Source organism: Microtus oregoni, unplaced genomic scaffold (genome assembly GCF_018167655.1).
Source record: "Microtus oregoni isolate MIOR12 unplaced genomic scaffold, Mior012 000006F_ref0000085, whole genome shotgun sequence".
NCBI classification, from domain to species: Eukaryota; Metazoa; Chordata; class Mammalia; order Rodentia; family Cricetidae; genus Microtus; species Microtus oregoni.
In genome coordinates, this window is record NW_024543065.1 from 57,692,086 (window position 1) to 57,706,166 (window position 14,081).

The following is a 14,081-nucleotide window of genomic DNA, read 5'->3' on the forward strand; positions in this document are numbered from 1 at the left end:
GTCCATTATCTAAAACTGCAGACACTAACTGATGAAAATCATGGGGGGTAGCTCTAGCATTAGAAGCCCAAGTCCTTATCATTTCCTTTACATATGCAGAGTGCAAACCAAAATTAACAATAGCTTGCTTAATTTCTTCTAGATCATTCATTGCTATTGGTGTCCATCTAGCTTCTCTGACTCCCTTTGAGCCTTTAGAAGTTGACAGTTTGTCAGAATTAAGTATAGGGTATGCTGCTAAAACCTTGGGTAAGCCAGTTCTAATAGCTGGTGTTGGCATTGTATCCTGTCCTTGTGCCTTATTACTCTGTTCACCAGCTCCAATCATTTCTTCAATCATTTCAAGTCTTTTTATTATTGTCTTTATTATTGTCTCTTTTGAATCCTGAATCTCCTGACCTGCATGAGTTTCTAGTAAAGATTGTATGGTTCTTAGGAGTGCCATATTCTTCCTAAATGATAGAATATGCAAAAGAATACTGAAACCTAGTAACCAGTAAATTAAGTTATCCCCATAGTCATATAAACCTTGCATGATATAACCCATTGTATTGGTAACCAGAACAGTAAAATTCGCATTGGAAATGAAAACTGCCATATTACCTATTATCCAGCAGGTGGCGCTGTTGCCATGTCGCGACGAAAACAGGGTCCTGTTTCAGAGTCTGCCTAGTATTTGTTAAAAACTGGAAAATGTAAGTTGCTCAACAAAGTAAATGTAATTAAATCAATTCCAGAGACAGAACCAGAAACCCAGAATCCAGGGGTAGAGAAGAGCAACCTGGAAGCCGCTTATACCTCCACGTGACAGAGTCACCCTGAGGGGTTGCAGCTTTCAGCAACCGCGAGCTCTGGTTCGTGCCACTTAAGAGCTGTGCTTGCAAGGGAGATTTAAAAATTACTCAGAAAAGAGCAAACCACGCGGGCGGAGACTACACAGGCCTGTGGAGTTTAAATCCACGTGGGGAGGCAGACGATAGGGTGTGTGGGGACTAGAAGTCAATCTGAGGTGTCTAAAGAGAAAATATAAAGAACTGCAGCAATAAAAGCCAGTGCGTGATGATTTATATTAAGCTGCTGGCTCCACGCACAAGACACAGGCCACAAGGCTGCCTGCCGGCCGCAGCAGCTACGGAAGGGAGGCTTGCGCCAAGCCGAACTCGCAGCCAGCAGCCGAGCGGGGGAAGGAGAGGTCCTAACACCAAACGTTGGGTGCCAACTGAAGGCGTAAGTCATAAACAATGCCACACCAGTTTGGAATTATGATTAATAGGGTGGTATTTATTTAAAGGGGGAAAAAACTTACAGATCACTGTCAGCCCTCTGTGCAACCAGGAAGGGAGTCTAGTCGCCGGCGGAGTAGGAAGTGAAGAGAGAGAAGAGAGGGAATTGGCCGCTTTTTTAAAGAGAGACCATGCCCCAATGGGCTGGTATCTCAGCAGCTATAGGCTGGAGGAACGGGAGGACCTCCCACAACAGATAATAGATTAGTGAATATTTGTGAGCTATTATTTATAGGCAATTTCCATTGGTATAGATTCTTATATATTGATACAAACTTAAATTATATTGAATATGTTCCTATTTTTGTTTATAATAACCTAGGCAAAGTTATTTTAGCATATTGTATACATGCATGCTTCTAAGTCTGCTTAAGACATTTTGTAAATTGATACAATTTTAGGATATATTTATCATATTGCAATATACATTTCTACTTCTAATCAAGGTTCTCATACATTGTTTACATTTTGAGGTCATTGTCCTCATTTGTTGCACAGTTGTTTAAAGATAGTTTAATATTTTAATATGAAGTCTCAGTCTTTAAGTTACATAGGTATTTAAAATTACAGGTTAATAGTCACCCATGTTTGTCATACTTATAGTTCGACTAATCGGGTTCTTTAGATATACAGAGACTATATTCTGCATAGATAGGTAATCTTCAACCACTTCAAAGAACTGTAGAATATGGCATTTAAATAACCCAGGGCTCTGTTGACATGAGACACGATTGCTCCTGGCAGTTCCAATCTATTCCTGAGAGAATGTTCAGCACTGAAGACACTCCACTTGGAGCTTATTTTCTTCTTGGCAAAAGTGGCCTTTGGGCAAGGAACTGCCCATGCATCAAGCACTGACAAAATGCACAATGTCCAGACAGGACAATCAGGATACAAGAAAAAAGACTGTCAAATCTTGCCAAGATGGTTTGAAAAATTTCCTGCCTCTGAAAGTGGTCTGTCAGTTACTCTAGGCCTTAGCTAAAGTTGGTTGTTCCAACATTACAAATGAGACTTTGGATGATTGCCCAGGTGACCAGTTGTCTCTGTCATTTGTTGCACATTTTGGAAGTTGCTTGATTGCACTTCCTGATTACTCAAGTAATATTTCTCTTCTTGGGTCTTTGGAGGGGTTGAAGACTATATAGTCATAGTTACTTTCCTCCCATGACTTGGCCAAGTTATTTATAATACAAAACTTAAACTCTTCAGGATAGGATAATTATGGAAACATCTATCAAGTGTTTCTTGCTTGATATTGTTTATGCTGGTTGTAATTCTAATTTTTATACCTGATATTTGTTCTTATTGTATATAATTTTGTATTAGGCTTAGAACTCTCTTGTTTATAAAAAAAGGGAATGTACTGTAGGAAATCCTACAGTCAGTAACCTTTAAGTTACCTGACCACTTGGGCATGGCTTCTTATACTATAAATGACAATGTAAAGCACATGTTCTCTCTCTCTTCCAGCTGCTGGATTCGGTTCCTGTTCCCTGTTCTTGCAGAAGATTGTGATCTGTGTGTCTACACCTAAATAAATAACTCTTTATTATACTCAATTCTGAGCTAGCGTGGGAATTCTTTTTAGCATCTAATGTCTTAAGACTACCCACAAAACCTCCAATGACAAGAATAAAAATAAAAACAAAAGCTAAGAATATAGACACTGAAAAAAAGCTTTGTTGAGATACACTGAACTTTGCTCCTGCTGTGATCTGGGTACCAGTCCTTATCTGGCATTGTGCACAGTTCCTCTCCTCTTCAAAACTAACCCAAATGCAATTGGACTTTTCTTTTTTAAAATTGAGAGTCAAATATTCCAAGAAATACTTTTTTGTTGTTTTTCTACTGCTTTCAACTAGAGAAAGAACTATGTAAAAGATAACAAGCTTTACAATTTTACAGCTGGCCTCAAATGTTGTATACTGATGATTCTCATTATCCCAATTCAAGTTATATAGACTCCACGCCAGCTTTTTGTTACGATGACAAGAAGGCCTAAGAAAATCAACTGAACTGAGGGGGAAGTTATCGCCCCTTTTGAAGGCATGCTTCAGGTGACCTACTTCCTCTTAGTAAGTATCATCTCCTACAGCTTCACTGTCCACTATCAACTAGGAATCTATTAATGTGCTAAACATTTGAAGAGGTCTGAACACCAAGATCAAATCACTCGTAAATACATGGAGTCCAAGCTCTCAACACATGAGTCTTTAAGAAAACTTCTAACCATTACAGTAAACAAAGCATCTTCAATCAGGCTGGTTTATATGAAGATTAAATAAAAATAACACACAAATGCTATTCTAAAACCAATTCTATAAGGCCATGCATCCTGCACCTACTGACTTACTTTAGAAAAAGCAGGCAACTAAAGCTTTAAAGTCTTAGAACTAATTTTGACAACTAGACTTGTCATCTCTGTAATATTTGCTTTCATCCTTTTATTAAAGAAGTATTACAGATCAATGTAACAACTCCCACAAAACCCATCTACATCCTTTAAAGCAACTAATACCATAAGTGGTATTACTGTTCTTTGAACTGGTTTATTAAGTTACAAATTTTATACCATTATTCACTGTATATTTCACTTTTTCCTCTCAAAATATTGTGGCCTATCCACGTAACTACATGTGAATTTTGTATATTTTACAGTATAGTATCCTATCATAGAAATAAACATACTGATCTATTTGTTGATGAAAATGTTACACTTTGGAGCAATACAAACCATGATTCTGGGAACATAATGATATATTTCTCTTTGTATACATACATGGGTTACACACTAAAAGTAAATAGACTATTCCGTGTTTGTGGGGTTATTTTTGATACTCTTACTCTAAACTGACATATTCTATTTTATTTCCATCAAAGTTTTAGGATTTTATCTATTTGGACTATGTATGTGTATGTGTGTGTGTGGACATGCATGACATGGCATGCCATTAGAGGTCAGAGGACAACTATGGGAGTCAGTTCTCTCCTTCCACCATGTAGATTCGGGGGATCAAAGTCAGGGATCAGGCTTGGCAGCAAGCACCCTATGAGCTGAGTCATGTATGTATGGTTGAGGAGTAACATGTTTAGGTCATATGAATTTTACATATATTGTAATAGGCTCGACTCATTCCAATGATTTCAGTAGTACTACCCACACACAAAATGGCCAAGTCTTGAATTTCTCTGCTAATCCTCAATTTGTTTCCGAGAGTTTGCTTATTCACTTGAGAGAATTTAAATGAGAAAAACTTTAAATAATGTAATGATATCTAGTAGTGAGCGTCTTCCCTAGTTGTTTTGTCAAAAAAAAAATGTTTGGTTCTTATTTTTTGTCCTTTGCCTTGCTGTATTACTCTGAAACCAGTTTACGAATTTCTTTACAATCAATGTGTAAATTTTGGGTAGACATATAACAAAGGTAGAAAATTAGAAGAGTACTTGTATTTTTATAATTTGCTAACTCAAGTTTTCAGGCATTCTTTTGTAACCATCAGCAAGTTTTGCAACTTTGTAGATGTGCCACCCAATTATTAGATTTTCTTATTGACACATTCTTGTACAAAACCTACTTTTTCATAGTCTCATAGTGCCTACCAAAGGTTGTTTCTTATGTTGCTTATCTTCTTATCTTGCTTCATACAAGGAGCTCAAGTATGTTGATACTCAGCAGATACTTTCAGATTTGAACGAGAATACAAATTAGATATCAATTAGTTTATTCACAGTTCCTCAGTCAGTTTCCTCATACAATTGGTGGTCTCACTGAGAATTCTCTAATAAATATGTGGGTTCTTCACAAGGCTTTCCTATACTCATAGCTCTCTGCCCTAGAATGGATCATGTACTGTACTAGAAGGTGTTCGTTTCATTGGAAGGCAGTTCCTACACTCAGTGTTCAGGGAGTTTCTAGTGAGTGTGGATTCTCTGGTGTCTAACAAGGTGTGACTTTTGGCTGAAAGCTTTGCCACACTCGATACAGTTATAGGGCTTTTCTCCCGTGTGTTTCCTCATATGAAGAGTCAAAGATGAGATCTGGGAGAACGCTTTTCCACATTTGCTGCAGTCGAAGGGCTTTTCGCCAGTGTGACCTCGTATGTGGATGGTAAGGGATGAGCTCTGGGAGAAGGCTTTTCCACACTTGTTACATTCATAGGGTTTTTCACCAGTATGGCCTCTCATATGCACAATAAGGGAAGTTCTTTGAGAGAAGGCTTTCCCACATTCGTTACATACATAAGGCTTCTCACCTGTGTGACTCCTCATATGTAAATTAAGCAATGAGCACTGAGAGAAGGCTTTCCCACACTTATCACATTCATAAGGCTTTTCTCCTGTGTGACTTCTCAAATGAAGAGTAAGGGATGCAATCTGAGAAAAGGCTTTGCCACATTTATTACAATCATAAGGTTTCTCTCCAGTATGAACTTTCTGATGTGTAATAAAGTTTTGTTTCTGGCTGAAGGCTTTCCCACACTCGTTACATTCATAGGGCTTCTCTCCAGAATGAATTTTTTCATGAGCAATGAGATTTGATTTCTGGCTAAAGGCTTTGCCACATTCCTTACATATATAAGGTTTTTCTCCAGTATGAATTCTCTGGTGCCTAACAAGATTTGACATTTGAATAAAAGCTTTCCCACATTCATTACATCCATAAGGTTTCTCTCTGGTGTGAATTTTCTGGTGTGTAATGAAGTTTTTCTTATGGCTGAAGGATTTTCTACATTCCTTACATTCATAGGGTTTTTCACCCGTGTGACTTCTAATATGCACAGTGAGCGCTGAGCTTTGGGAGAAGGCTTTTCCACACTCATTGCATTCGTAGGGCTTCTCACCTGTGTGGATTCTCACGTGTATAATAAGCATGGAAAACTGAGAAAAGGATTTTCCACATTTATCACATTTATAAGGTTTTTCTCCTGTATGACTTCTCATATGAAGAGCAAGGGAAGCAATTCGAGGAAAGGCTTTACCACATTCATTGCATGCATACGGTTTCTCCCCAGTGTGAACTTTTTGATGTGCAATGAGGCTTTGTTTCTGGCTGAAGGATTTTTCACATTCATTGCATTCATAGGGTTTCTCACCAGTATGAATTTTTTCATGATCAATGAGATTAGATTTCTGGCTGAAGGATTTTCCACATTCCTTGCATGCATATGGTTTCTCTCCAGTGTGAATTCTTTGATGTCTAATGAGATTTGACATTTTAATGAAAGTTTTCCCACATTCATTACACTCATAACACTGTTCCCTACTATGAAGTTTATGATGATTAATAAGTTTTTCCTTGAGGCTAAACCCTTTTCCACACTGGTGGCATTCATAGAGTTTCCCACCAGTATGAATTCTCAAGTGTCTAATGAGGTCCAAGGTTTGACTAAAGCCTTTTCCACAATGGTTACATTTAAAGGGGGTCACTACAAAATAGGGTGAGCTATTATTAAATGATTTCATAGCATCATCATATTCAAAATGTTCCTCTGTTATTGGGCATTTTGCATTACTATGGTCATCAAGATTGTGTTCTAAACAATTTCCAAAGCAGTCATGTTCACAGAGATTGTGTCTGGAAGGAATGGAATCTGCATTTGGAGGAAATGTATTTGTAAATTTCTTAGGACATTCACTGGCTTCATCAGTCACTGTTTCCTTGAAAACTTGTCTCAAGAGTTTGTTCTGGGTTTTCTCGTGCTCATCAACTTCCCAATTTTCTCCTAAAATAAATAGCAAATAAATATCACTGAAGATTTTTTCCAGTATTGAAATACCAAGTATACTTGAAAAACATATTTCCACAATTAAACAAATGCATATCTCCCATTTTAATTTAATCTTAAAAATCTTTTCATTATATATATATGGAATATATATATATATATATATATATATATATATATGTGTGTGTGTGTTTGCCTGTATGCATTTAAGTATACCATGTGCATGCTTGCTCCTGTTGAAGCCTGAAGGGGGCATCAGATCCTGTGGAACTGGAGTTAATGGACAGTTGTAAGCTGCCAAGTGGGTGCTGGGAATCCAACCTGGGTCCTCCAGAAGAGCAGCCAGTGCTCCTAACTGATGAGCTCCAACCCCACATGTATCTCTTAAGTCCTCAGTTTTTACAAGAAAATTCCAGGAAAGGAAATATGAGTAGAAGCAGATATCTAGAAATTCAATTACCTTTGTTTTATGTGAAAGAAAGGAATATTAATTTTAATAATCTTATTATATACATAAATAGCTATTTAGGAAATATAAAAAGGAAAACTATACTTATAAAGTAATTTGAAAAAAACTAAGAAAAATTTCGTAAGAAATATCCAAACACTGTGTGAAGACTCAAAAATGAACACATAATAGCAAAGCATTGTAGACTATGCCTAAAAGTTCAGCCCTTGGAAGGTTGAGGCAGAAAGGTCAGTGTTTCAAGATCAGTCTCAGCTATATAGCAAGTTCAAGGCTTGTGTGGGTTATATGAGAACCCGTCTCAATACAATAACAATAACAGGAAAGAAAGATAAGTTCAACTGTGTGCTGCAAAAAAGATATAATAGAGTACTAACTCCCAGCACCTCAGAGTATGGTTATCCTTTGGCCTCCACATGCTTGTCTTCACACACACACACGCACACACACCTGGACACACTCAAAAGCAACTCAGAGATACACACACACACACACACACACAAATGAATAGTATTGAAAAATAACACCTTGGGTTGATGAAATGGCTCAACAGATAAAGGCATTTGCTACCAAGCCTGATGACCCAAGTTCTATTGTACAACTAGTCCTAAAACTTCAACATGTGCACCATAGCACACATGCATCCACATACATGTGCATGCATACATGCACACCCCCCACACAAATAAAAATGTAATTAAAAAAGTTTTAAAGGGTGATGACATCATAGTTATAAGAAGAGCTCACACTAACTGTTACTTTACAAGTCTACATGCTTTAGGAAAACACCTTGGGAATCTTGGGAAATGTCTCAGACAGATTAACCATTTATTGTTCCTCTCTTCTCACCTGGCTGCTTCCCTCCCACTAACCTGGACAGTATCTCTTTAATACTTCTTTCTCCACCACGCATGGTTCTTCCTCTTGTTCCAACTTGAAAATCACCTCAGGTTTGGTGAGTGGAGAGCCTGTTGGGGGAGATGACACTAATTTGGGTATACACACCAGTAACAAAAACAAGCCCAGGAAATGAGATAAGCTTGGGGAAGCCAGGTGTTCCAACCTCTGGGAATGCTGGACCCTAAAATATCATCAGGATTCTGCTTTGAAGTAACAGCATGGACAGGACTAGTAACAAAGGCATCTCAAGGCAGACTTCACCAACATTCTGAAGTTTCACCTATTTTAGAAAAACGATGTCATCTCACCCACTGTGACTAGAAAAGGACGCCATCTCACCACTGTGACTAGGAAAAGGACACCATCTCACCCACTGTGACTAGAAAAGGACGCCATCTCACCCACTGTGACTAGGAAAAGGACGCCATCTCACCCACTGTGACTAGGAAAAGGACGCCATCTCACCCACTGTGACTAGAAAAGGATGCCATCTCACCCACTGTGACTAGGAAAGGACGTCATCTCACCCACTGTGACTAGAAAAGGACATCATCTCACCCACTGTGACTAGAAAAGGACGTCATCTCACCCACTGTGACTAGGAAAAGGACGCCATCTCACCACTGTGACTAGGAAAAGGACGCCATCTCACCCACTGTGACTAGAAAAGGACGCCATCTCACCCACTGTGACAAGGTTGCTGTAGTTCTCTAGCATCACGCTCCGGTACAGGCTCCTCTGAGTAGGGTCCAATCGCTCCCATTCTTCTGCGGTGAAATCTATAGCCACATCTTTGAATGTCACTGTTCCCTGTAACAACACACGTACACTCAATCTGAAGTTAATCTATTTTAAAGACATAAGAAAAACATAAGGAATCTCATTCAGATATTATTCAGAAAAAAAGAGGTTATAAAAAATGCCCATTTCTAGACAAAATAAAACAAATACCATATTAGCAATATTCTGTCCATTTATGATCATTTAACAGAAAGTAGACTCAGTAGTATCTATATACAGTAGAATTCTGTTCAGTCATAAAGAAAAATGGCATCACACCTGATGAGCAAAGTGTGGCTGGGACTTCAGTCTTACCTGCTCCCCCAGTGGGCACAGCATGCTAGGGAGGTTTTAGCCTTGCCTGTTGTCCTGGTGAGTTCAGCATGTCCAGGAAGCCTCACTCCTACATACTGTCACACCAGTAACCAGTTTCTGGGAAGCAACTGCCCTGCACCTTCCATAAGTGTGGTTAGTACACCTACCCAGACTCTCGCCGCCACTACCCCTGTCTCTACCAGGTGATAACAATAACCTAGTATCCTTCACAGTGAAGACCATAAAGAGACATTCATAACACAAATGCCCCCTCTGAAACAATAAGGGTAAGTGAAAAAAGAAATAAATTCAACCAACAATCTAGCTCCAGATGTACAAGTCACAACACAATACACACACAAGTAACATGAAAAACCAAGGCAACCTAACTCCTTCAAAAGTACTACTCTATAGTAATGGCATCCAATGAAAGTGAGCTGGATGAAATCACCCCAAAAATAACTTAAAATAAGGATATTTATGTTCAAAGAACTTAGAGAATAAAACAAACTTTTGAAAAGAATCCCAAAAATACACGAACAGCTGATTCCAATACGGACAGAGACACATGACATGAGAGAGGGATTCTGCAAGAAGACAGAAGTACTGAAGAAAACCCAAACTGAAATACCAGAAATGAAGAACAGAGCAACCAAATGAAAAGCTCTACAGAGGTCTCCCCAACAGAGGGCGTGAAAGGGAGCCATAGGATAGAAGCAAACAAAATTCAGAAAGTCACTAGTTCATCCCTCAAAAGCACTAAGGTGGAAAACCTAAAAGCAGGGATAAATTTTGCTATGCTTATTTATTATCTATCATAACTACACCTCCCAGGGTCTCACCACACTGCAGAAACCAATTGCTCTTGGAGCAGCTGCATACCCAGCAGTAAACTTCAGACAGAACAGGAACCCCACAGCACCGCTGGAGGTTCCTTGTTCATAATGTCGTGTCAGGGTTTTTTTGCTTTTTTTCTTGCTTTTTATTTATTTACTTATTTATTTATTTTTTCCTATTTTGGGTTTTTTTGGGGGGGGACAGGGTATCTCTATGTAGTTCTGGCTTTCCTGGAACTTATTCTGTAGACCAGGCTGGCTTAAACTCAGGGATCTGCCTGCCTCCTGAGTGGTGGCATTAAAGGTGTATGTCACCATGCCTGACTTAATTTTACTTTTTTATTTCATTTATTTATTTATTTATTTATATCTTATTTATATCTTTTTTTCTCTATTTCAACCCTACAGGTCCTTTGGGTAAATATTATGGTCTCCAGTTCAATGTTTTCAAGAGATTCATGAGTGTGCAAGTAAGTGTGCCTCTGTCTCTATACCTGTTTCTTGTGCCTTTTCTTGGGCTTTTGTCCTTCTGTTTGTTTGTCCTATTTCAATGTGCTAGTTTTTGTTATCATATCATCATATCATATATAATTCCTTAGAAGCTTGATTTATGTTCTAATGAGACAGAGGGGGTGGACCTGGATGGGAGAGAAATTGGAGAGGAGCTGGGAGGAGGAGGATGGGAAACTATAATCAGGATCTATTATGTGAGAAAAAATCTATTTGCAACAAAAGGGAAAAATATCTCCCTTAGAGCTGATGAGACGGCTCAGCAGTTTTACTACTCAGTCATGAGGATGTGAGTTCAGATTCCACGGCACATATAACTGAAAGACCCTACAGACCCCCTCCTCAAAACCCGCAGCTAGCATGCTCCCGGGGAACATCCTGTTTGCTTAAAAAAAAATTCTCCGGATCAGCAGCCAGCCTGCTCTCGTAAGAACATCCCATGTGCTTGAGAGAGCAGGATGTCTATGAGATAGGAAGACTGCAAGGCAGGCAGGATATCAATAAGATAGGATATCAACAAAGCAGGTTGACTGCAAAACAGGATCCATGCTGAGAGAGGAAACCATTCATGCCCCCCCCCCGCCTCATTCCGATAACCACGCTTTTGCTTCTGTAAACTTGCTTTTTGCCCTTCCCTATAAAAAGCCCGCCCTCCAGTTGGCAGGCGCGCAAGTCTTCCAAGAGATCTTGCCGCCCGCAGGTACCTGTGTCTACTCAATAAACCTCTTGCTAATTGCATCCTGTGGTTTGGTCTCGGAGTGTTCTGGTTCTGGGGTCTTCATCATCGGAGGAAAGGTCCTTTCTGAGGGTCTTTCAATAACAAGCCAGATATCCCAAACATGCCTGTAACCCAGCTCTGATGAGGGCAGAGACAGAGCCTCCAGCCTACCTGAGAGAATACCAGTTTCAGGGAGAGACCCTGCCTCAAAAGAACAGACAGCAAGACACCTGACACCTTCTTCCTGCATGCATGTACCTGCACACACACGTAATATATGCTCAGACACACATATACAGACACCTTCTTCATGCATCCATGTACCTGCACACATGTAATATATGCCCAGACACACATATACAGACACCTTCTTCCTGTATCCGTGTACCTGCACACACGTAATATATGCCCAGACACACATATACAGACACCTTCTTCATGCATCCATGTACCTGCACACATGTAATACATGCTCAGATACACATAATACAGACACCTTCTTACTGCATATGAGTATCTGCATTCATACACATATGCTCAGACACGTATATGCAGACACATACAAATAAGTTTAAAATTTTTTTTAAAGTTTGCTGTAGCAAAATGGCTTTGGCAACTGCTGTGAAAGATGTAACATATGAGATGTTGATTTGTCTCTAGAAAAACTCTAGTTTTGGGCTCATTGTCATGTTTTATTAACTAATTTAGGTGACAATAATAAAAGAAGACTGTGATTTTGTTTTCTGTTTTTGTTGTACTTTTGATTTGTTGGAGACAGAATCTGTGCTGCAGGAGCTACTTCCGCTCCTTCAGCCAATAGCTTTTAAAATACCAGTCCACTTGGGCATGGTCTCTTTTGTTTTAAAAAGCAGCGGTAGCCGTGTGCTCACTCTCTTGTTTCTGGCTCCACTTCTGGCTGTTAGACTTCATTCCTGATCGTGCAGAGGGATGTTGTCTGAGGCAGTGATTTGTAAATTTTTCTCCCTTTAAATAAATAACCCTTTTATTGATCATAATTCCAAACTGGTGTGGGATTGTTTTGTGCCTTACGCCTTCAAACCTGAAACTCACTATGTAGACAAGGTAACCTGTAACTCACAGAGATCCTCCTGCCTCTGCTTCCTAAGTGCTGTGGTTAAAGGTATAAATGAGCTGCTATGTCTGACAATAATATGATTTTTATGTATTTAAATTTTGAGTTTCTCCTTTACCACAAATGAATCCCTATTATGTTGAACAGGCAAGGTTGTAAATAGAGAAAATATATTCAACAGGGCTGGAGGGAAGGCTCAGGACTAAGAGAACTTACAGAGGACCACGCTCAGCTCCAGCAGCCATTCCAGGTAGCTCACAACTGCCTGCAATTCCAGCTCAGAAGACCTGACTCCCGCTTTGAGACTACAGGCTCCTTAACATGCACATACACACACAACAGAACCTTCTATTTAAATTTTAAAGAGGGCGGCTCCTAGCTCAGGGGTAGAGTGCTCATGCAAGGTGCCCTGTGTTCAACCCCCAACACCACAGACAAATCAACAACAACACTCAAGAAGGTTACTTGGGGTAACAGTCTCTACAACACAATGTCATTTTGGACAATCACTTTAGAAAACTGTTTTCCACAAAAAATGAACTTTATACACAGCCTGACATTTATAAGAAATTTCCCGTTTTTCATATTTATAATTCCTAAAAATAAAACCAATTAAGTGACTATCAGCAATATGCATAAATACAATCTAATTTGTTAGTTGAGTAAGAGAATGTGAGCTATAACTAGATGTAACAACTGAACATGGATAAATCTGATAAACATAATATTAAGCAAATAAAGCCAGATACAGACAGATCACATGGATTATTTGATTCAGTCCCTTCCATCCAGCACATGGGGCCCAGACTGAATCAGGTCTTCAAATCTGGTGGCAAGTGCCTTTACTTTCTGAGCCGTCTCATTCTATTTCTTGGCCCTGTGCTAGCTGTGCTATGCCTGAGTTGTGAGACCCCCAATGGGCCCCACGGAGCTGACTTTCCAAGGTTTCTTTATTGTTTTACAAGCTCAGGAGCAGGGGCTTCATCCCACACACCAACACAGCAGGTGAGGGAGGAAGGCCCCTGACTCACAGTGCAGGGGACCTTTAAAGGGAGAAACCACAAGTGGGGAGTTACATGCCTTGGAGTTACGGGATTGGGTAGGGGGATATGCTTCTGTTGTGGGTGGCTCTAAGTCAAGAGGGCATTTTTGTAACTTTCCACAAAAACACCTGGTAACTGTAAAAACTTGTCTAACTTCTGATTGGCTGTCCTCAGGTATCTGGACAGCAGGCAGATTTTGGGCCATTTGTGGCCTTTCTCAGAATTTTCAGGTTTATGGTGTAAGGCGCCTGAAGTGGGGTGCCTGTTAGGTTAGATTCTCACAAAAATGGGGCCTGGGTTTAAAATGGCTTTAGTGTTGTTTCCATCGTACCGTGTGTTCACTTGAAAATTATCTCAATGTGCCTGAGGCAAAAACTAGAGGTATAACAAACTAGCAGAAACACAGTT

The 14,081-nt window shown here is 39.5% G+C and overlaps 1 protein-coding gene across 4 annotated transcripts in view; it reads right to left on the bottom strand.

Moving 5' to 3' along the window:
* Nucleotides 1-2,782: 2,782 nt before the first annotated feature.
* The window catches only part of LOC121449644 (zinc finger protein 569), a 38,639-nt gene continuing 27,340 nt past the window's right edge, over nucleotides 2,783-14,081 (bottom strand). For all 4 annotated transcript variants that reach the window (XM_041654226.1, XM_041654227.1, XM_041654223.1 and 1 more), the window contains 3 exons: nucleotides 9,062-9,188; nucleotides 8,351-8,446; nucleotides 2,783-7,009 (listed from right to left, as the gene is read on the bottom strand). In XM_041654226.1, the coding sequence (XP_041510160.1) occupies nucleotides 5,199-7,009; nucleotides 8,351-8,446; nucleotides 9,062-9,188 (2,034 nt within the window). In that variant the 3' untranslated portion in view covers nucleotides 2,783-5,198. The remainder of the gene's footprint in view (nucleotides 7,010-8,350; nucleotides 8,447-9,061; nucleotides 9,189-14,081) is intronic.